Consider the following 22664-nt stretch of genomic DNA (forward strand, 5'->3'; position numbering starts at 1 on the left):
AGTGGTAAATGTTATTTTAAGATCTCTTATTTTTCTTAATCCCACTCAAGTTCAATTGATTCGTGGCAATCCTAGATATACTAAAATGACCCCCGAGGAAGTCATCGGGCATTTTGTAAGTTTTGAGTGCATGATAGAAGGCTCGAGGAAAATCAACGAGCTTGGCGAGCCATCCGAAGCTCAACCCGTTGCATTCAAGGCGACGGAAGAAAAGGAGGAGTCTACACCAAGCCGACAACCAATAGACGCCTCCAAGCTTGACAATGAGGAGATGGCGCTCGTCATCAAGAGCTTCCGCCAAATCCTCAAACAAAGGAGGGGGAAAGACTACAAGTCCCGCTCCAAGAAGGTTTGCTACAAGTGTGGTAAGCCCGGTCATTTTATTGCTAAATGTCCTATATCTAGTGACAGTGACCGAGGTGACGACAAGAAGGGGAGACGAAAGGAAAAGAAGAGGTATTACAAGAAGAAGGGCGGCGATGCCCATGTTTGTCGCGAGTGGGACTCCGACGAAAGCTCAAGCGACTCCTCCGACGACGAGGACGCCGCCAACATCGCCGTCACCAAGGGACTCCTCTTCCCCAACGTCGGCCACAAGTGCCTCATGGCAAAGGACGGCAAAAAGAAGGTTAAATCTAAATCCTCCACTAAATATGAATCCTCTAGTGATGACAATGCTAGTGATGAGGAAGATAATTTGCGTTCCCTTTTTGCCAACCTTAACACAGCTCAAAAAGAAAAATTGAATGAATTGGTTAGTGCTATTCATGAAAAGGACGACCTTTTGGATTCCCAAGAGGATTGTCTAATTAAAGAAAACAAAAAACATGTTAAGGTTAAAAAGGCTTATGCTCTAGAAGTAGAAAAATGTGAAAAATTATCTAGTGAGCTAAGCACTTGCCGTGAAATAATTGACAACCTTAGGAATGAAAATGCTATTTTAAATGCTAAGGTTGATTCTCATGTTTGTGATGTTTCAATTTCCACTCCTAGAGATAATAATGATGATTTGCTTGCTAGGATTGAAGATTTGAACATTTCTCTTGCTAGTCTTAGAGTAGAAAATGAAAAGTTGATTACTAAGGCTAAAGAACTAGATGTTTGCAATGTTACAATTTCTGACCTTAGAACTAAAAATGATATGCTGCATGCTAAGGTTGTAGAATTAAAATCTTGCAAACCCTCTACATCTACCATTGAGCATGTTTCCATTTGTACTAGATGTAGAGATGTTGATATTAATGCTATTCATGATCACATGATTTTAATTAAGCAACAAAATGATCATATAGCTAAACTAGATGCTAAAATTGCCGAGCACAACTTAGAAAATGAGAAATTTAAATTTGCTCGTAGCATGCTTTATAATGGGAGACGCCCTGGCATCAAGGATGGCATTGGCTTCCAAAGGGGAGACAATGTCAAACTTAATGCCCCTCCTAAGAACTTGTCTAACTTTGTTAAGGGCAAAGCTCCCATGCCTCAGGATAACGAGGGTTACATTTTATACCCTGCCGGCTATCCTGAGAGCAAAATTAGGAAGATTCATTCTAGGAAGTCTCACTCTGGCCCTAATCATGCTTTTATGTATAAGGGTGAGACATCTAGTTCTAGGCAACCAACCCACGCTAAGTTGCCTAAGAAGAAAATTCCTAATGCATCAAATGATCATGCCATTTCATTTAAAACTTTTGATGCATCTTATGTGCTTACTAGCAAATCCGGCAAGGTAGTTGCCAAATTTGTTGGGGGCAAACACAAGGGCTCCAAGACTTGTGTTTGGATACCCAAAGTTCTTGTTTCTAATGCCAAAGGACCCAAAACCGTTTGGGTACCTAAAGTCAAGAACTAAAATTGTTTTGTAGGTTTATGCATCCGGGGGCTCTAGTTGGATACTCGATAGCGGGTGCACAAACCACATGACCGGGGAGAAAAGGATGTTCTCCTCATATGAGAAAAACAAAGATCCCCAACGAGCTATCACATTCGGGGATGGAAATCAAGGGTTGGTCAAAGGTTTGGGTAAAATTGCTATTTCACCTGACCATTCCATTTCCAATGTTTTTCTTGTTGATTCATTAGATTACAACTTGCTTTCCGTTTCTCAATTATGTCAAATGGGCTACAACTGTCTATTCACTGATGTTGGTGTCACTGTCTTTAGAAGAAGTGATGATTCAATAGCATTTAAGGGAGTGTTAGAGGGTCAGCTATACTTGGTAGATTTTGATAGAGCTGAACTCGACACTTGCTTAATTGCTAAGACTAACATGGGTTGGCTCTGGCATCGTCGACTAGCCCATGTTGGGATGAAGAATCTTCATAAGCTTCTAAAGGGAGAGCACATTTTAGGATTAACAAATGTTCATTTTGAGAAAGACAGGATTTGTAGCGCATGCCAGGCGGGGAAGCAAGTTGGAGTCCATCATCCACACAAGAACATCATGACGACCGACAGGCCGCTTGAGCTACTCCACATGGATCTATTCGGCCCGATTGCTTACATAAGCATCGGCGGGAGTAAGTATTGTCTTGTTATTGTGGATGATTATTCTCGCTTCACTTGGGTATTCTTTTTACAGGAAAAATCTCAAACCCAAGAAACCTTAAAGGGATTCGTGAGACGGGCTCAAAATGAGTTCGGCTTAAGGATCAAGAAAATAAGAAGCGACAACGGGACGGAGTTCAAGAACTCTCAAATTGAAGGCTTTCTTGAGGAGGAAGGCATCAAGCATGAGTTCTCTTCTCCCTACACGCCTCAACAAAATGGTGTAGTGGAGAGGAAGAATCGAACTCTATTGGACATGGCAAGAACCATGCTTGATGAGTACAAGACACCGGACCGGTTTTGGGCCGAAGCGGTCAACACCGCCTGCTACGCCATCAACCGGTTATATCTTCACCGAATCCTCAAGAAGACATCATATGAACTCCTAACCGGTAAAAAGCCCAACATTTCATATTTTAGAGTTTTTGGTAGCAAATGCTTCATTCTTATTAAAAGAGGTAGAAAATCTAAATTTGCTCCTAAAACTGTAGAAGGCTTTTTACTTGGTTATGACTCAAACACAAGGGCATATAGGGTCTTTAACAAGTCCACTGGACTAGTTGAAGTCTCTTGTGACGTTGTGTTTGATGAAACTAACGGCTCTCAAGTAGAGCAAGTTGATCTTGATGAGATAGGTGAAGAACAGGCTCCATGCATCGCGCTAAGGAACATGTCCATCGGGGATGTGTGTCCTAAGGAATCCGAAGAGCCTCAAAGTACACAAGATCAACCATCCTCCTCCATGCAAGCATCTCCACCAACTCAAAATGAGGATGAGGCTCAAAATGATGAAGAGCAAAATCAAGAAGACAAGCCACCTCAAGATGATAACAATGATCAAGGGGGAGATACAAATGATCAAGAAAAGGAGGATGAGGAAGAACCAAGACCGCCACACCCAAGAGTCCACCAAGCAATCCAACGAGATCACCCCGTCGACACCATCCTCGGCGACATTCATAAGGGGGTAACTACTCGATCTCGGGTTGCTCATTTTTGTGAACATTACTCTTTTGTTTCCTCCATTGAGCCACACAGGGTAGAGGAAGCTCTCCAAGATTCGGATTGGGTGGTGGCGATGCAAGAGGAGCTCAACAATTTCACGAGGAACGAGGTATGGCATTTAGTTCCACGTCCTAACCAAAATGTTGTAGGAACCAAATGGGTCTTCCGCAACAAGCAAGATGAGCATGGTGTGGTGACAAGGAACAAAGCTCGACTCGTGGCCAAAGGGTATTCACAAGTCGAAGGTTTGGATTTCGGTGAAACCTATGCACCCGTAGCTAGGCTTGAGTCAATTCGCATATTATTAGCCTATGCTACTTACCATGGCTTTAAGCTTTATCAAATGGACGTGAAAAGTGCCTTCCTCAATGGACCAATCAAGGAAGAGGTCTATGTTGAGCAACCTCCCGGCTTTGAAGACAGTGAGTACCCTAACCATGTCTATAGGCTCTCTAAGGCGCTTTATGGGCTCAAGCAAGCCCCAAGAGCATGGTATGAATGCCTAAGAGATTTCCTTATTGCTAATGGCTTCAAAGTTGGCAAGGCCGATCCTACACTCTTTACTAAAACTCTTGAAAATGACTTGTTTGTATGCCAAATTTATGTTGATGATATCATATTTGGGTCTACTAACGAGTCTACATGTGAAGAGTTTAGTAGGATCATGACACAGAAATTCGAGATGTCGATGATGGGGGAGTTGAAGTATTTTCTAGGATTCCAAGTCAAGCAACTCCAAGAGGGCACCTTCATTAGCCAAACGAAGTACACTCAAGATATTCTTGCTAAGTTTGGGATGAAGGATGCCAAACCCATCAAGACACCCATGGGAACTAATGGGCATCTCGACCTCGACACGGGAGGTAAGTCCGTGGATCAAAAGGTATACCGGTCGATGATTGGTTCATTGCTTTATTTATGTGCATCTCGACCGGACATTATGCTTTCCGTTTGCATGTGTGCAAGATTCCAATCCGACCCTAAGGAATCACACCTTACGGCCGTAAAACGAATCTTGAGATATTTGGCTTATACTCCTAAGTTTGGACTTTGGTACCCTAGGGGATCCACATTTGATTTAATTGGTTATTCGGATGCCGATTGGGCGGGGTGCAAAATCAATAGGAAGAGCACATCGGGGACTTGCCAATTTTTGGGAAGATCCTTGGTGTCTTGGGCTTCAAAGAAGCAAAATTCGGTCGCTCTTTCCACCGCCGAAGCCGAGTACATTGCCGCAGGACATTGTTGCGCGCAATTGCTTTGGATGAGGCAAACCCTGCGGGACTACGGTTACAAATTAACCAAAGTCCCTTTGCTATGTGATAATGAGAGTGCAATCAAAATGGCCGACAATCCCGTCGAGCATAGCCGCACTAAGCACATAGCCATTCGGTATCATTTTCTTAGGGATCACCAACAAAAGGGGGATATCGAGATTTCTTACATTAATACTAAAGATCAATTAGCCGATATCTTTACCAAGCCACTTGATGAACAATCTTTTACCAGACTTAGGCATGAGCTCAATATTCTTGATTCTAGAAATTTCTTTTGCTAAGCTTGCACACATAGCTCATTTGAATACCTTTGATCATATCTCTTCTATATGCTATGACTAATGTGTTTTTAAGTCTATTTCACACCAAGTCATAGGTATATTGAAAGGGAATTGGAGTCTTCGGCGAAGAAAAAGGCTTCCACTCCGTAACTCATACCTCGCCACCACTCCGAGCAACTCTCTCTTCTTTGGGGGAGAAATGAGCATCAAGGAAAAGGACTCTATCCTTGGGGGAGAGAGTAAAAGCTCAAAAGCAAAAGGACCGGACCTCGTCTTTGGTATAATCTTAACTCATTTACTTATGACCAAAGGGGAGGAACTTACTTCGAGGGCTCTAATGATTCCGTTTTTGGCGATTCATGCCAAAAAGGGGGAGAAATGAGCCCAAAGCAAAAGGACCGCACCACCACCACCAAATTTGAAAACTTAGTGCTTTCCAAAAGTCTTTATCATTTGGTATCCTATTGTGTTCAAAAGAGGGAGAAAGTAGTATTTCAAAAATGGTATATCAAAACCCTCTTGAACACTAAGAGGTGGATCTCTTTTAGGGGGAGTTTTGTTTAGTCAAAGGAAAAGCATTTGAAATAGGGGGAGACAATTTCAAATCTTGAAAATGCTTTGCAAACTCTTATTCATGCACCTTTGACTATTTGCAAAAGATCTTTGAAATGGATTTACAAAAAGAATTTGCAAAAACAAAACATGTGGTGCAAACGTGGTCCAAAATGTTATATAAGAAAGAAACATTCCTTGCATATCTTGTAAGTAGTTATATTGGCTCAATTCCAAGTAACCTTTGCACTTACATTAGGTAAACTAGTTCAATTATGCACTTCTATATTTGCTTTGGTTTGTGTTGGCATCAATCACCAAAAAGGGGTAGATTGAAAGGGAATTAGGCTTACACCTAGTTCCTAAATAATTTTGGTGGTTGAATTGCCCAACACAAATATTGGACTGACTAGTTTGCTCTAGTGTATAAGTTATACAGGTGCAAAAGGTTCACATCTAGCCAATAAAAAGACCAAGTGTTGGATTCAACAAAAGGCAACCGAGGGCACCTCTGGCTGGAGGCACCGGACTGTCCGGTGTGCACCGGACAGTGTCCGGTGCGCCTGTAGACTTCGTTTTCTACCCTTCGCCAGAAGACTTCGACTTCAACCCTTCGCCCTCGGGAATTCGCGGAGGCCGGTGCGCCCGTAGACTTCGTTTTCTACCCTTCGCCAGAAGACTTCGACTTCAACCCTTCGCCCTCGGGAATTCGCGGAGGCCGGTGCGCCCGTAGACTTCGTTTTCTACCCTTCGCCAGAGGACTTCGACTTCAACCCTTCGCCCTCGGGAATTTGCGGAGGCCGGCGCGCTATAATTCACCGGACTGTCCGGTGTGCACCGGACATGTCCGGTGCGCCAACGAACCGCGGCCTCCGGAACTCGTCATCCTCGGGTTTTCACGACAGCCGCTCCGCTATAATTCACCGGACTGTCCGGTGTGCACCGGACTGTCCGGTGTGTCAGCGGAGCAACGGCTCTCTGCGGCGCCAACGGCTCCCTGCGCAGCATTAAATGCGCGCGCAGCGCGCGCAGACGTCTGGGCTGCCCATACCGGTGCACCGGACATCAAACAGTGCATGTCCGGTGTGCACCGGACACCTCGGCAGGCCCACAAGTCAGAAGCTCCAACGGCTAGAATCCAACGGCAGTGTGACGTGGCAGGGGCACCGGACTGTCCGGTGTGCACCGGACTGTCCGGTGCGCCATCGAACAGAGGCTGCCAAGCAACGGTCACTTTTTGGTGGTTGGGGCTATAAATACCCCAACCACCCCACATTCATTGCCGATCCAAGTTTTCCACTTCTCAACCACTTACAAGAGCTAGGCATTCAATTCTAGACACATTCAAAGAGATCAAATCCTCTCCAATTCCACACAAAACCCTAGTGACTAGTGAGAGTGATTTGCCGTGTTCATTTGAGCTCTTGCGCTTGGATTGCTTCTTTTCTTTCTCACTTGTTCTTGTGATCAAAACTCCATTGTAATCAAGGCAAGAGGCACCAATTGTGTGGTGGCCCTTGCGGGGAAGTTTTGTTCCGGCTTTGATTAGAGAAGAGAAGCTCACTCGGTCCGAGGGACCGTTTGAGAGAGGGAAGGGTTGAAAGAGACCCGGCCTTTGTGGCCTCCTCAACGGGGAGTAGGTTTGCAAGAACCGAACCTCGGTAAAACAAATCCACGTGTCACTCTCCTTATTTGCTTGCGATTTGTTTTGCGCCCTCTCTTGCGGACTCATTTATTATCACTAACGCTAACCCCGGCTTGTAGTTGTGATTATTTTTGTAAATTTCAGTTTCGCCCTATTCACCCCCCCCTCTAGGCGACTATCAGATACCAGATTTTATAGCATGGCACGAAACCATGCGAGCACAAGTGTAGTGTGACCTGCCTCTTGGTGTGGCTCGTCATATTTTTGCATTTATTGCATGGACACCTAATATTATCTATTTGTGATAAAGCACTACATGGTCCAGAAACAACTGAGTTTTGTCAAACCATTCACTTGTGTGACACCCACCCTTCTTGAAGCCTTCATATATCCAATCATGTCTATCACCCATTATTGCGGTTGTGTACGAGTACGAAGTGCGTGTGAGACATTAATGTTTCTACACGTCACGACCTACATCTATAGGTAAGTAATAAAGTATATATATATATATATATATATATATATATATATATATATATATATATATATATACATTACTTCACCTTCATCACATTAATATGATATTCATCAATTAACAAAATTTGCAACATTAAATCCATCAAATTAAATAATATTTTCAGAACATCAAATTTATTAACCATAACATCAAATTTATCAATTCATAGTTACAAAATAAAGTTTGAAATAACAAATATCATACATCAATACATCACATTAACATGATATTCATCAATTAACAAAATTTGCAACATCAAATCTATCAAATTGATTAATATTTGCATAACAACAAATTCATTAAATAATAATATCAAATACATCATATCATATTTACAAAATCAAGTTAGAAATAACAAATATCATACATCAAATCATATTAGGCCAAATCATACCAACAAATAACAATATTAAACAAATTGTAATCGCATTATAGTTAACTCCTGTCAGCCTTAAAAACCGACGAAAATAAAAACCACCAAAATCATACAAATTGTAATCAAATTACATTTAACTCTCGTCGGCCTTAAAAACTAACGAAAATAAAGATCACCACAATCACACTTCTAATCATGAACCATTTGTTTATACTGATAATCGTAAAACATTAAATTAATGTTGATAGAGCAAGCACCTCAATAGCGTCGTCGGTTGGAAGGAGTGGTAGTGATGGGGGAGACCACGACGTCGGTGTGGGGCTGCATGCTCGGCGACAACGGCGTCCGCGCTCCGCGGCGTTGGTGGCCGCGCTCGGCGGTGGCCGCGCCGGCCTGCGCGCTCGGGGGCGGGGCAGGGAGCGGTGGTGCAAGGCACGAGGGCGGCGCGCGTCGTCGATGGCCACAGGCGGGGCATGGAGCGGCGGTGCAGGGCTCGCGAGCGCGACATGGAAGAAGATAGAATGAAGTTTTGTGTCTCGCGCCGTTACCTAAAAAGCCAGCGGGGATTACGTAATTTCCGTCGGCTAGCTGACCAAGCCGACAGGGATTACGTAATTCCGTCGGCCAGCTGACCAAGCCGATGGAATTTTAAAAAGCTGCCTCGGACGTGTTGCCTAAAATAATAACTCCTGTCGGCTTGGGCAGCTGGCTGATGGGGATTATTTTATCCTCGTCAACTATTGCGTAGCCGACGAAGATTATTTTATTTTCGTCGGTTTGTACTCAAGCCGACGGGAATTTTCAGTATTCCTGTTGTGCTACGAGTAGACATTAACGTAGCCTTCTTCACCTAAATTCTTGTCTCTCTTCGACTCTACGTCGTCTAGACGTCTTGGGTGGCTTGTCGATACCAAGACAAACCCTAGGATATTTCCTCCCTGACGGGGTTCCTCCCGGGAGCGAGATCCAGGTGTAGTTGGTGAACGTCGCCAACCTTGCGCACGCGTGGACCGTCCGTCCTAGGTCGTGGATCGTCCGCTCTACTGCAGAGAGCACCGCTACACCTTACAGTGATTGACGTCTAGATCGGTGCCAACATTAGGGCCGCTGATTTGTTTTTTTATAAATATTGTTATTCTATTATATAGATTTGATTTAACTTAAGATGTTTTGTTTTTTTAAAAAAAAGTTAAAATGATTTATAGTTTAAGACGGAGGAGGAAGTAGTAGTTTAATTATTAATCGCAGGATCGGCGGCAGGCGACAAAAGGAGGAGGCTGCCGTTCAATTTCCTTGCGTGGTAGGCGACGGAGGAGTAGGCTAGTCGTGGGTGATAGACAGCAGGCGAATCTGCGTGATTGGGCTGCTGGTTTGTCCGTCTCGCATTCGTGCGCGAATCCTCGGCGTGCCGGATGGATCGGAGCTCTGCCTGTACCCAAGGAGACTCGCGCCGCTGTCCGCTTTCGGCTTTCCTGGCCAGCTCGTCGCGGGTGGCGACCCAGACGGTCGGAGGACCATATACAACCACTCGGCGTCCTCAACTCCGATCCTGCACAGCTATATCCGCCTCAACCACAATCTATCCATGTGTGGCGTCGATTCACGCGTGCCCCGGATCGGCTTAGCGCCTACCGTAGGCAGCTGCAGCGAAATGTCCGTGCGTTGTGGCAATCATCACACAATCATATTTAATAGGTGTCTTGCAGAACCATTTATTAAAGGTCTGTTGAAATGTGTTAGATAATGCATTGAACGAAATGGGCTTGAGACTCCTTGAGTTGCACACGGCGGCAACACAACCCTTCGGTGATTGGAGACCCCATAAATTAAAAGTTTTGGGGGGGGGGGGGGACAAGCTATGAGTGTAACTAGGAGAGTATATACTATGTTACCTGCTTCAGAGAAAATCTAGTACTCTAGTCTGTAATATGGCAAGATGACTTTTGTCTTAATCTATCTAGATGATTAATAATGAGATACCGTCCTACAAGGTATTTTTGTACGAACACACCTATATAAGCTGATCGTTGATCGCGGTCTATGAGTTGTGAGTTGATCGTGGTCTATGAGTTGTGAGAATTCTATAAGAAGCTCATGAAAAAAAGACATAGGGGGTATGGCCTATAAGCTCCAACGGAAGAAGTAGCCTAAAAGACCCTAAGTATTAGTTAGATTCTTGAGCGAAACTAGTTTGCACACTACCAATTCAAGTCACAACCACTGAGTAGTTGTGAGCTGATGTAATTCTTGTGATTCTATATCAATGTTAAACTTAATTGTCACCAACATAAAATTGGTATATAAACAACATTTGATGATATTTGGAGAGTCGATCATGTTGTTCTTTCAAGATATTGTGGGGGATTGTTAGAGTTTATTGTCCAATATAATTTCCTTAATAATAATTTCTCTTGAAAGGAAAGAAAGAAACTAGCAGGCTGCTAGACATTGAGAAGTTGATAAGCGGACGAATCAGTTTCCAGTACAACGATGTTAAAAGTTTAGACGAGACGACAACTATATATATATATATATATATATATATATATATATATATATATATATATATATATATATATATATATATATATATATATATATATATATATATATATATAATGCGTGCGTGATTATTCTATTTTTTATTTCCAATCATCATGACAACCCATGGCGTGCCACTCCTAATGACTGGTTTGTTGGATATGAAAATGGATAGGATCCATAGGAACGGATCCCTTATTATTCAAAATTAAATAAATATTAAGAGAATCTCTCTCCCATAGATTCCCTCCATTTCCCGATCCACCAAACTAGCCCTAAGCCTGCGGCTTATTCCAGCATCGTCAACGGCTGAACAGACTTGCCCTCCTGTGCACCGACGACCGCGACCTCCTGCAGATAGTGCTCAACATCCAAAGCGGCCATGCACCCTGCAACATCCACAAGTATACGCTCAGGTGATGAAACCATCAGACGCCAGTTAATTTCCAAGATTCATCTTGTAATTAAGAGACCAACCACCATTCTGACTTACGTTACTACTATTGCAAAACGATAACTAACATATTTGTTGAACATTTTGATTTTCTTCATAAAACAGGTAACTCTTAACTCTTTATAAACAAGGAGTCAAGGATGGATGAAGTAGACACAATCACCATTTGTGCAGCAGAGCAGTTCGATCATCAGAGTTTTGCCGCGTAGAATTTATCATAGTTTCAACACTTCAATTTAAAACATCTCAAATGATCCGGTATATCTTGACTGAATCATGCATAGAGCAGTAGTGTTCACCAGATCCGGCGGCAGTAATGGCCTGGCGATACTTCTTGTCCTGCACGTCGCCAGCAGCGAAGACCCCCTTCACGCTAGTGTGGGTGGAGTCCGGCTTGGTCACCACGTATCCAGAAGGCGAGTCCAGCTGGAGCTGCCCACCGAGGAACTCCGTCGCCGGCGTGTGCCCGATGGCGAAGAAGAGGCCAGCCACCTGGAGATCCTTGACCTCGCCACTCACCAGGTTCTCGACCTTGACGCCAGCCAACAACGGCCGGCCACCGTCCCCGTCCGCGCCGCCGAAGGCCCCGACAACCACCGAGTTCCAGACGACCTGGATCTTGGGGTTCTTGAGCACCATGTCCTGCATGATCTTGGAAGCCCGGAACGTGCTCCGGCGGTGGACGATGTAGACGCGGGAGCCGTACTTGGTCAGGAAGCTGGACTCCTCCATGGCGGAGTCGCCGCCGCCCACGACGGCGAGCGGCCTGTCGCGGAATATCGGGGCCGGGCCGTCGCACACGGCGCAGGCGGAGATGCCGTGGTTCCAGTACGTGTCGGACCCGGGGAAGTCGAGGCGCCGGGCGACGGCTCCTGTGGCCACGATGACGGCGTCGGCGAGCACGGTCGTGGACTTGTCGGAGGCGACGACACGGAAGGGCCGGGCCGAGAGGTCGACGGCGGTGACGGTCTCGGTGAGGATGCGGGTGCCGAAGCGCTGCGACTGGTCGCGGCAGCGCTTCATGAGGTCGCGGCCCATGATGCCCGCGGGGAAGCCCGGGAAGTTCTCCACGACGGTGGTGGTGGTGAGCTGCCCGCCCGCGGCCACGCCGTTGGCCATCCAGCCCTCGAACAGCACGGGCTTGAGGTCCGCGCGGGCCGCGTACATGGCCGCCGTGTGCGCGGCGGGGCCGCTCCCGATGATGCATACGCGCGTGCGGAGCGGCCCATCTGCTGCGGATCCCTCCATGGCTGAGTGCTTGCGTGTCCTGCTTGGCTTTGCGGCGGCGGTCTGTCTGAATTCAGCTCGCACTCGATCGTCGTCTCGTCTGTCTCTTGTAGTAGTCTGCATGGCTGCTGCAGCTTTGGACCGCTGCACCTGCAATACAAATACATACTCTTATGGATAAGAGTATTAGTATATTTTTGAAAGACCTTATATTTTTAATAAAAATATAAAATAACCTTCAGCAAACGATTTTTTATTAAACTAAAAATTTTGTTAAGCCAATGGATATGGTTGTTTTGGATGATTCATAATTTGTTAAGTTATTAAAACTTCAAAAAAAGTTTAGCAATTCTTATGACCATTAATAGATGAAAAAACTAAGCAATCTTTGACGAGGAAAGAATGCGGCATGGACAATCAGATTTGTTATCATGTGCAATGCCATCTTGTATATTTTGGAATTGATCAACTAAAATATCTTAAGTGACATACTAGAGAGCTACGTCACTTCCAAAGTGACATTCTACCTTGTTCTTGACAAATTTGTACACCATATATATATGCTGACACAACCTCTTCAAAATGGCACTAAATTGAAACTACAAGTTAAGAATTAAGGTCAGTTTGAAGGCGACTCTTGTAGTACGTCCAAGCTAGGCCGTCTTTTTCGAGGTGACTAACACTACTAGGCCACTTAACATATTCAGGAAAGAAACAATTTTGGAGGTGTATATATACAATTGGCAGTATGTGTATAATGGAAAGTTCAAATCTACACCAAATTAAATTCCAAATATAAGCTTGACTTCGAAAGCAACTTCTGCTAGTATGTCAAAGTTCTGTCCCTTTCATTGTGACAAGCTCTAGTATGTCACCTATTAGCACATTTTGGAATTCAATTCTAAAGATGTACAAGTTGTGTTACTTTTAACCTCCTCAAAATGGGCTCCTTCACCGTAGCTGCTGTGCGTGCACTGGGCAGTGCGTGCTTGAGCCCCTTTTGGAAGTAAAATATTTTTATAGTTTTTAAGTAATACTATGGTTTTTAGTAGTACCATAGTATTTTATGCTATAAGTCGTTTGGGTGCATTTATGAAAACTATGTTTTTAAAATTATGGTATTCTAGATATCATGATATTTTTGGAGTATTGAAAATTCCACTTCAAACAAAGTTTTTATGGCATGGCTAGCTTTTGTTTAATATTATGGTTTACAATTGTATCTAAATAATGTTTCTCAAAACCATGGTATTTTTTGGAGCTGGCCAAAACTATGGTATTACTATGATAATTACAAAGTATAGTATTGTAAAACCATGGTTTGAGTAACATTGTTGCCAAATAGGTCCTTAATCTAGACACGGCAAGATACTTAATAGCAAGAGATATCATACAAATGCAAGTACCTCTAATTACAATTTACACAAGACTAGTTGTACAAGTAGTCAAGTACAACAAGTAAATGATGGTGATTACAAGAGCAAGTATAGTGAGGAAACAACACGAGACAAGGGATGGCACAAGATATATTCATGAGGAGTGGTTGCTTGCAGGCAACCTACATTGTTTTTGTGGTGAGTTGAAGATAGGTGGTTCACACGCTAATTGACATCACACGTCAAATCCATAATATGGGCAACATAAGAACCACACTACAAAAGCACTATAACCATCCAAGATTTCACTAGAATTGCTCTTCATGAATCTCTCACAAAAATAAGCACAAGAGCTCCTCACAATCAATGACCGAAGCCATCAACAATCACTAAAGCTGATTTATGATCTTCCACTGCCTCCAAGATATCTATGTGGTGATAAGCAGTGTGGCAGAACATTAATTCGACCTTCACGAATTAGTTAGTTTGGTCGTCAACTTGTTTAATTTCTATAGCAACGCATAGCTGTAAGAAAATACACGCATGCATGGATATGGTTGAGCAATCTAGAGTGTCTAATAATTTAGGACAAATTTGCACCGATACCTTGAGTAAAAAATATAGTGCATCTTAGCTACAGCTCTACATGTTAACATGTAGCTAGTGGAGCAAATGGTATGGATATTATGCGTTCGTATTCGAATTCGATTTATCTAAAGGAGTTGAGATCCGATTTATATCTAAATCCGAGTACTCAGTATTCGATCTGTATTCGATTTTTATACGTATCCATATTCTTAAAGATAGATATTTAAGATATCGATATCTATTCAAATCTTATCCGACACGACTTGATAATATCAGTATCCCAGTCTGAATTCAAAAAATGAAAACAAATATAAAATAAATAATATCCGTTCATATTTGATCCGATTACATGCGCCCACCGTTTCCAGAATGGAACTGCCATCAAACCAGGGAATGGCCTCGGGTTCGGAGACCTGTTCTGCGCCTCCAAGCTTCGCCAACCGTGTTCTTGTGACTCTTCCCATCTCCTGCAGTAAGGTTGCCATCCACATGACCACATGCATGACACATTCAGGTTGCAAGTTGACCTGTTAACTTTGAACAGGACACGTTCCGGTTGGTCATCCACATGACCACATGCATGACACATTATATAATTGCAAACCAAATTGCAGCGCATGAAAGATTGCTGATGATGATTATACAATACAATACATCATTCACAGTATGTACACGATTCCTTACGGTGGTCAGTCTCTAATGTCCGAACCAGGTGGCCAATCAAGTTTAGTGGCTTCAGCCTCGGCGGCGACATGGGACTTTTTAGCCATGGCTTTAGATACCAGCGCCGTAGCTCCCTCTGACGAAGAACACTTCTTCCAGGACCTCGTAATGATCCGAAGGTGCTCTGCCACTTCACTCATCGTCGGTCTCTGGTCTATTTCCTCGCAAACACACTTGAGCGACAGCCTCCCCATCTCCTCAAGCAGACCAACGTCTCCGCCATGACCTGCAACATCATCGTCGAAGAACGCCCTCCCGCTGCCATCTGCCTGCCGAGCCGCGCGGAACTGCGCAACGATGTCGTCGTGGTCGGCGTAGAACACAAAGTTCTTCCTGCTGATAAGCATCAGGAGAAGGACGCCGAACTGGTACACATCGGCTTTCACTCTCAGTGACACACAGCGATCGTGAATCGGGTCCTTGATAAGCTTCCTCGCCCATGAGAAGCCAGTGAGCTTCGGCATGAAATTGCCATCCAGAAGTATCTTGGACGGTACCACGTAGCCGTGCCTGATGATACCGGTCGCTGGTGAATGGAGATACTCCAATGCCTCTGCGATCTTCACCGCGATCTTCGCGCGTAGATCGAGCGGGAAGTCCTCGTGCCTGTCCAGAACATCGGATAGGCTGCCTCTAGCTGCGTACTCGTACACGAACGCCGGGCAATCGGCGTCCAAGCAGTATCCCAAGAGTTTGACGACGTTCCTGTGGGATATCTGAGACAGGATCATCCCGCCATTGACAAACGCTTCCTCGAAGCCCTCGAGCACTTCAGAGAACACTCTCACCGCGACCACTGCGTTGTCCTCGAGTGTCCCTCTGTAGACTTTGCCTGAAAGACCTCCACCGAGTAGACAAGAGTAATTGTGCGTGACTTCTTTCAGCTCCTCCTGCGCGAAAATCCTCACGTTGCTGGGCTCCGATTGGACCTTGGAACTGCTGATGCTCCTCTTGAAGAAGCTCAGGCTCTTCTTGATCTGCAGCTTAGAGTTATAGGTGGGCGCGATCATCTCTTGCTTCTTGTTCTTGCGCCACGAATGGTGCGATGCCAAGATTGGTTCCGAATAGTTCTCATGCCTGTTCTTTAGTTCCTTTCTCAGCGTCCGGAGGCGTTTGACCACGTCAGTCATCTGAGGACGCCTAGAAATGGTCAGCGATAGGCATTCGGCTGCCAGTTTCTGCATCTCTTTAAGGATCTTCATGTTGTTCTCGTTTGCGATTGCAGCATCACAAATCTCTCTGAACCCTTTACCACTTGCACAGCCTTTGTTGGCGTATAGAATGAGGTTGATTGCACCTTTTCTTACCCCTTTTCCAGCCATTAGTTCACATAGAACTAATCCAAAGCTATAAACATCACTTCTTGGAGTAAGGCGTCCCTCTTGAATGTATATAGGATCCATGTAACCTATGCTTCCTTTCACAGTGGTAGTGTAGCGAGTGACGCCACCAACCAGAAGCCTTGAGATCCCAAAATCCGTCAATTTTGCTGTCAGATTGTCGTCTAAAAGTATGTTGGCCGGCTTAATGTCACCATGACAGACAAGGTTGCCGGATGATACATGCATCGAGTGCATGTAGCTCAATGCCTCTGCACACCCTATAGCGATACCCAATCTCACATCCAAAGGGATCGAGATTTCAGAGTGGAGCAGGTCGTTGAGATTTCCTTTGGACATATACTCCATCACGATCATGAGAGTGCTTTCCCCGATGCAATAGCCTATGAGCTTCACCACGTTCTTGTGGCCAATTTTACTGTGGATGCGTACCTCTTCCATGAACACTTCCCTCGAATCTTCGTTGATGTATTTCTTCACTGCTACAGGCTCGTTGTCGTCATCAAGGGTTCCCCTGTAAACTTCTCCAAAGCCACCTTTTCCGATAAGAGTGCTGAAGTTGTTGGTAATTCTTTCAATCTCATCTTCCGTAAAAATCTTAATATTGCCACTGATATCAGCTTCACGCTTTATCTTATCATGGCGGTGTATGAGATTTCCAGTCATAATCTTATTTACCAAAGCACATTCGCCACAATGCTGAGCACCTGTTATTGACCAGAATAAATAAATAAAAGATAAATAAAAACCGAAATTAACAGTAATATTAGTAGGACTTTTATTTATTTGAAATATGTTGACAAGCAGGATAAGTTAATTTATTCCAATCTTCTCTATATGGCACATTTAACTTATTTCAATAGTTGTATGCCACACTTTACTATCTCTGTGGACCATATTTTTTAGTCATGCAACTGGTGAACAAGAGAGGTTGTCTGGCCTACTGATCTGATGATAGAAGCCCAAGACTAAAGGATTAGTCCATGAGCTATAGAATCAGTTGTTCTACACTTATTTTGATAGGAAAGAAAAAACAAATCTCACAAAACTACAGTATGTAAAGCAATTTATAACACAAAGCCACAGGTTTGTATTCTTCTGCAAAAAAAAAAAAACAAAAAAAAAACGTTGGCATGGGCATTTATAATAACTCAAAACCACATATTTTAGCACTCTCCATGTGAGCAAGCACACAAAGTAGCATCGAGATGACTTTGAACTGAGCTGCCACATCGGAAGAACCAATATCATGCTAGAGTGGAGTGTGTTGACTCAGTCAGTACAATGTGAATGGATCATCTGAACACAAAAATATTTAGCACACACATCACGAAGAAAACAAAGGTTGATGGAGATGCCTGTGAGTACAACAGGGATGTCGGTATTCACGGTTGTACCTGCAACTAGGAGGAGAGGATAAGGATGGATGTTAGACAATCATTATTCAAACAATATGGCTCAATCCAAATCTTCCCCATGTCAAAATACAGAGTTCCATAATCCCCAAAGGAATCAAATAAAACCTCCCATGAACAGCACAAACTCACACAAAGATGCTTAATTGTAGGCCAAATACTCCAAGACCACCTCATTCTAAATTCACCCAAACGAAAGACCCAAAATCCCTTTATTAGCCTAATCAAGTTCACATGGACATGTTGAAAATAAACCTTGAGTGCTAAGTTTTGGTATGTTACCCATATTAGAAAATTAGCCTTTATGTGTTTGACCGCCTAGATTGTTGGCTTGGAGTTCCAGCGCATATACAAGATCCCAAAGTTGCAAATTTTCGACCAGAACTTGCACTGACAGGGCCCCTCTAATATGCTCCACCCAGCTGTGATTTGTCAATCCTTGCGCTACTGTCCTGTGCTTCATATGTGTTCTTATGTGTTACTGTTACGTGAGTTTGTGTGCTCTCTTGGTCAAGTGCTTGCTACAACAAAGTTCTAAGGGTCCTAACAATTGGTATCAGAGATATATTGTCGAAGATATCCAAGACAAAGTCTAAGAACAACACCTTTAAAGATGGCATGGTGATCCAGGCATCCAGGAGGTGATTCATGAGGTGGGTGGTAGGGATAACTACACCGCCCTCACAAAGATAAATTACTCATATTTAGTGCTCCCGATGAAGGTGAAGTTGAAGGCATGAGCTCGGCAGAAGGTCATCGAGAAGGGAGATGACGATTCACACGAGGAGATGATGGCGCTTGACGCTCTCTGTTGTGTATTGCCACTTGAGATGGTGTCTGCAGTCACCGACAAGGAGACGGTGAAGGAGGTGTGGGATGCCATCACAGAGATGTCTGTCGGGGATGACGGGATGACCGCGTGAAGAAGACGACGATATAGAACCTTCGATGGTTGTTCGATCTAGCAGCATTCAAGGAGGGCAAGAGCATCAAAGATTTGTTGTTGTGTCTCAAAGGGATGGTCGCAACTCTAGCTACCTTGGGCGAAAAATTGGAGGAGACTATGGTTAACAAGATCATTTGTAGTGCGCCAAAACATTTGAAGCAGATCGTGGAAGCGATCACGACCCTCCTTGATGTGTGGACACTCACTGTCGAAGGCCTTACCGGTCGGCTCAGGGCGGTGGAGGATGCAAACGAGAAACCACTGACATCACTGCAGCAAGTCTCATGTACTTGGTTAACACCCGTCATGATATTGCATTCTTTGCTGGCTATGTGAGCCGTTTTGTAGGGTCGTATAAAGATCACCTTGCTGAGGTGAAGCATATTCCGCAGGAATCAAGTATTGGAGGCAGTAGTATGGGAGGAAGAAGGAACAAGCTCATCTGGTTGGGCTCAGTGACGACGATTTCGCCGGCGATATAGATGTGCGGGAAAGAACAACATGAGTTATCTTTTTTCTCATTGTCAGTCCCAACACACCTAGCAACCAGAGAAGCAGAAAGTGTGGTGGTAGCCTTTTACGTGTTTGATAATAAAACTGCAATTTATTTTGCATGCAATCTTTTATTTAAGCAAAGGAATAGACCTTAGAAAAATTGTCATCATTAAAGTAAGATGGTGTTTAGGGTTTAGGACATAAGTTGAGTTTGTGTATTCTATATTGGCTAAGCTTGTGTCCAGCAGATCGTGCATACAGTTGTGCACGCTGTCCTCTAGCATTGCAAGTTCATACAGCAAGGTGCGGACTCTAGGCCTCAGCGCCATGGAGGTCCGCTGGTTTTTTGACCTGAGAAAGACGATGAAAGCATCCAGTATCTTTCCATCCTTTGGATGTGCCATGGCAGGAGCTTTCAGGCCGTTTCAGCTTCCGCGTGTGCCCGCTTGGAATCAAGATCGCGAAAATAGTGTCCCATGGCTCTGTGCTATTACGAACACGTCCATCCATGTGGCTTAATTTGTGCAAAAGAGCACCAACACAGGTGTTCTCTAGTACATATCGCCATATTATACACGCTGTTCTGCGATTTTACTCAAAACAATACAGTAACCCATGCATAATAATCAGCCCACCCACCGGCACCCCCAGTATGCAGATAAATAATTTTATGCATACCAAATATTCACAGCAACACTACCTACAGAAACAAGCTGAAGAATTTCTCACACATATGTAGATCTTCTCTGAACTCAAAAGCCATGGAAGACAGCCAGCGCTGGAGGTAAACGTACCGTGCGCACGTCAGCGTCAGGCTTTCCCGCTCCTCAGCTCCGGCGACGGCTGCCAGAAGCGACTTCTCCGGCCAGGCAACCAAGGAGCCCTGCAGCGAAAGGAGCCTTCATACATAAGTGAGGCGGATTACTTACAGGCTTGAAAGGCGAGGGCTGAAGGCTGACCATATGGAGCCTGTGGTGCTGAACTGCGACGGGGAGCAAACCCACGTGGCAGAACCAGTCCACTGGCTTCGAGGGCCTACCCGGAAGACGCTCATTGGTTGATCTGTCCGTCTGTGGAATCGGTCAAGCGATTTTTTTTTTTCAATAAGAGGAACTTTCGCGGATGCAGCAGCGGTGCCTGGAGATCCCCCCGCTGCAGCGCGCAGGACGCCAGTCAAAGTGTCGGTAGCTGATCGCCGTTGCAGACTGCAGTGCTGCACCACGGCGGACTTCTGACATCAAACTAGCAAACGAAAACCTAACACGGCAAATGATTGTACCGCTGCATATACGGGGATTCGATCTAGAGCAAGCACACGTGGGAATGGAACAGATTCCAAAGCCAGTGTTTTCAGAGGGTTTAATCTTTGTACTGTACTAACAGCATACAGGGAGTGAAGCATCGTAGCAGCACGGAGGGAGGGAGTCAGGAATGAGTAAACTAGATACCAGTGGCTGTGCTGCCACAAGCACAAGCGGGGGTGGTACCGGAGGCGAAGGCGGCGCCGGCTGGGGGGGGGGGGGGGGGGGGGGGGGGGACGCGATCGGCCAGCCATGGCATGGATGCCGGATGCGACGGCAACCGCGGCGCGCCTTCGCCTCGCTGCTCCGGAGGACTCTGGCGAACGGATGGGCCGGGAGGAGCGAGCGACGGTGGAAGGCGAGCAAGGGTGGACCGGGCTTCTGGGGTCGTCGCACTTAGCTAGGATTGGCGCTGGCCCATCCAGGAATAGTGCGGCCCATAGGCCCGTCCAGAGATTCCTGCTTCGCTGCCAGTATCTGTCTTTTGCTATATTAGTTTTTTAGTTGACAATATCTGTTTATAACTTATAAGTAGTTCTATTCATTTTTAGTTATCCTTTTCCAATCTATGTTTATATTTATATAAACATTATTCATCATCCAGTGTGATGGATCTCATGGCCTATCACCTAGATCAAAAGATCTAATCAGACTAGCCCAACTGGGAACCAACCACACTTCAGGCCAGGGAACCAACCGCGCCAGTACCAGTAGTTAAGATGGGCACACGCGCACTTAATAGGCTCATCCACACGTCGTCGCCTGTAGCGTACAACAATAAACATTCAACCATTCAAGGTTTACTTCAGCCATTTAACAATTAGAGGTTTACTTTAGCCATTCATAAATAAACATTCAACAATTTAGGGTAACGAGTCGAGGACGGGAGGCGACTGCTGCGACGGATAAGTGAAGGGTCAGCATGATGGTGGGTTGGATCAGATCGTGCAGAGTTTGGCTAATTGCAGACGGGTAAGAGCAACTCCAGTAGTTCTCTAAAAAATAGCTTGCTAAAATCATGTTTAGCAAGTTGCTAAATAGCTATTGGAAGTAAAAAATAACTTAGTCTCCAATAGTTGCTCATATTTAGGAAGTAGTTCGATTTTGAATCTAGCTTTAGCGGCCTTGTCCCTATGAGATCTGCCTGATAATAAGGTTGAGAGCAGAGGATATGAGGGCGGAAGAAAAAAGGTCGGTCGATATGAATTATGGATGAGTGGTGGTCCGATGACGCAACCTATGAGAAAGTTAGGTTCGACGGTGAAGGAGAAACTTGCGTCATACGTGTTTGACCTAGCTACCTCATTATGCTAGAAAATGAAAAAAAAGTGTGTTATAACTGGCTATCTCACTGTATGGGAGAGGTAAAAATAATCACGCTAGTGTGAAGAAATTGACGTCAACTGTATTTAGGGAGTTCCTACCAAGTTGCTAAATGTGGAGAGTAAATAGAGTTGAATAGCAACTAAGTAAATTTAGCAAGTCTATTTAGAGAACCATTGGAGAAGCATTTTTCTGTTCACTTCTTAAATTTAAGATTTAGAGAGTTATTTAGAGAACTATTGGAGTTGCTCTAATGGTGGTCGAGCGGGACGTGCGAAGATTTTGTTGAGTAGGCTGACATGGAGGAGTGTTTTGGTGAGAGGTTCATCACCCTAGATGATGGATAGCGCCACCATGTGTTCATGATCAAATTCTTGATGTTTGTTGTCATACTTTTCTCTTTCTTTTGACTCATGGCTGTGTAATTATCTACTGAGCCCAAATCAACGTTTATTTTAGTTTTCTCTTGTGAGCTCCATTTTAAGATAAAATTATTATGCGAATCCCTCTCATGAATTATCAATTCTTCATTGCCCTTCTTTGATATATATATGGAAGCCTAGTGCTTCCGATGGCGCGGGAAGCCCCAGTCAGCGTAGCGGTTACGCGTGGGATCGGGACAGGCTAGTGGCGTGCGTGCGCACGTGCGAATGTAGGCGCGATTATGCATGTGTAACTATGTGTTATGTTTTGCGTAAACATAAGGTGCACACATGGTGGGGTCGAGTTGG

The 22664-nt window shown here is 44.5% G+C and overlaps 2 protein-coding genes across 8 annotated transcripts; both read right to left on the reverse strand.

Moving 5' to 3' along the window:
• Positions 1 to 10824: 10824 nt before the first annotated feature.
• Positions 10825 to 12520, reverse strand: LOC100272704 (thioredoxin reductase). Its single transcript, NM_001147157.1, has 2 exons — positions 11499 to 12520; positions 10825 to 11134 (listed from the first exon to the last, which is right to left on the reverse strand). The coding sequence occupies exons 1-2, from the start codon at positions 12445 to 12447 to the stop codon at positions 11034 to 11036; spliced, it is 1050 nt and encodes a 349-aa protein (NP_001140629.1). The 5' UTR covers positions 12448 to 12520; the 3' UTR covers positions 10825 to 11033.
• Positions 12521 to 14689: 2169 nt separating this feature from the next.
• On the reverse strand, positions 14690 to 20934 carry LOC103654603 (serine/threonine-protein kinase-like protein At1g28390). 7 transcript variants are annotated; one of them, XM_008681446.3, is made up of 4 exons: positions 20269 to 20934; positions 20104 to 20192; positions 17812 to 17850; positions 14690 to 17160 (listed from the first exon to the last, which is right to left on the reverse strand). In XM_008681446.3, the coding sequence occupies exon 4, from the start codon at positions 17117 to 17119 to the stop codon at positions 15080 to 15082; it is 2040 nt and encodes a 679-aa protein (XP_008679668.1). In that variant the 5' UTR covers positions 17120 to 17160; positions 17812 to 17850; positions 20104 to 20192; positions 20269 to 20934; the 3' UTR covers positions 14690 to 15079. The 7 variants fall into 7 exon arrangements, with proteins under 7 accessions (XP_008679668.1, XP_008679664.1, XP_008679667.1 ...); XM_008681442.3 differs by lacking the exon at positions 17812 to 17850; XM_008681445.3 differs by having other exon boundaries at positions 14690 to 17850.
• Between the last annotated feature and the right edge of the window lie 1730 nt (positions 20935 to 22664).

The sequence above is a fragment of the Zea mays genome, chromosome 4, assembly GCF_902167145.1.
Source record: "Zea mays cultivar B73 chromosome 4, Zm-B73-REFERENCE-NAM-5.0, whole genome shotgun sequence".
Taxonomy (NCBI): Eukaryota; Viridiplantae; Streptophyta; class Magnoliopsida; order Poales; family Poaceae; genus Zea; species Zea mays.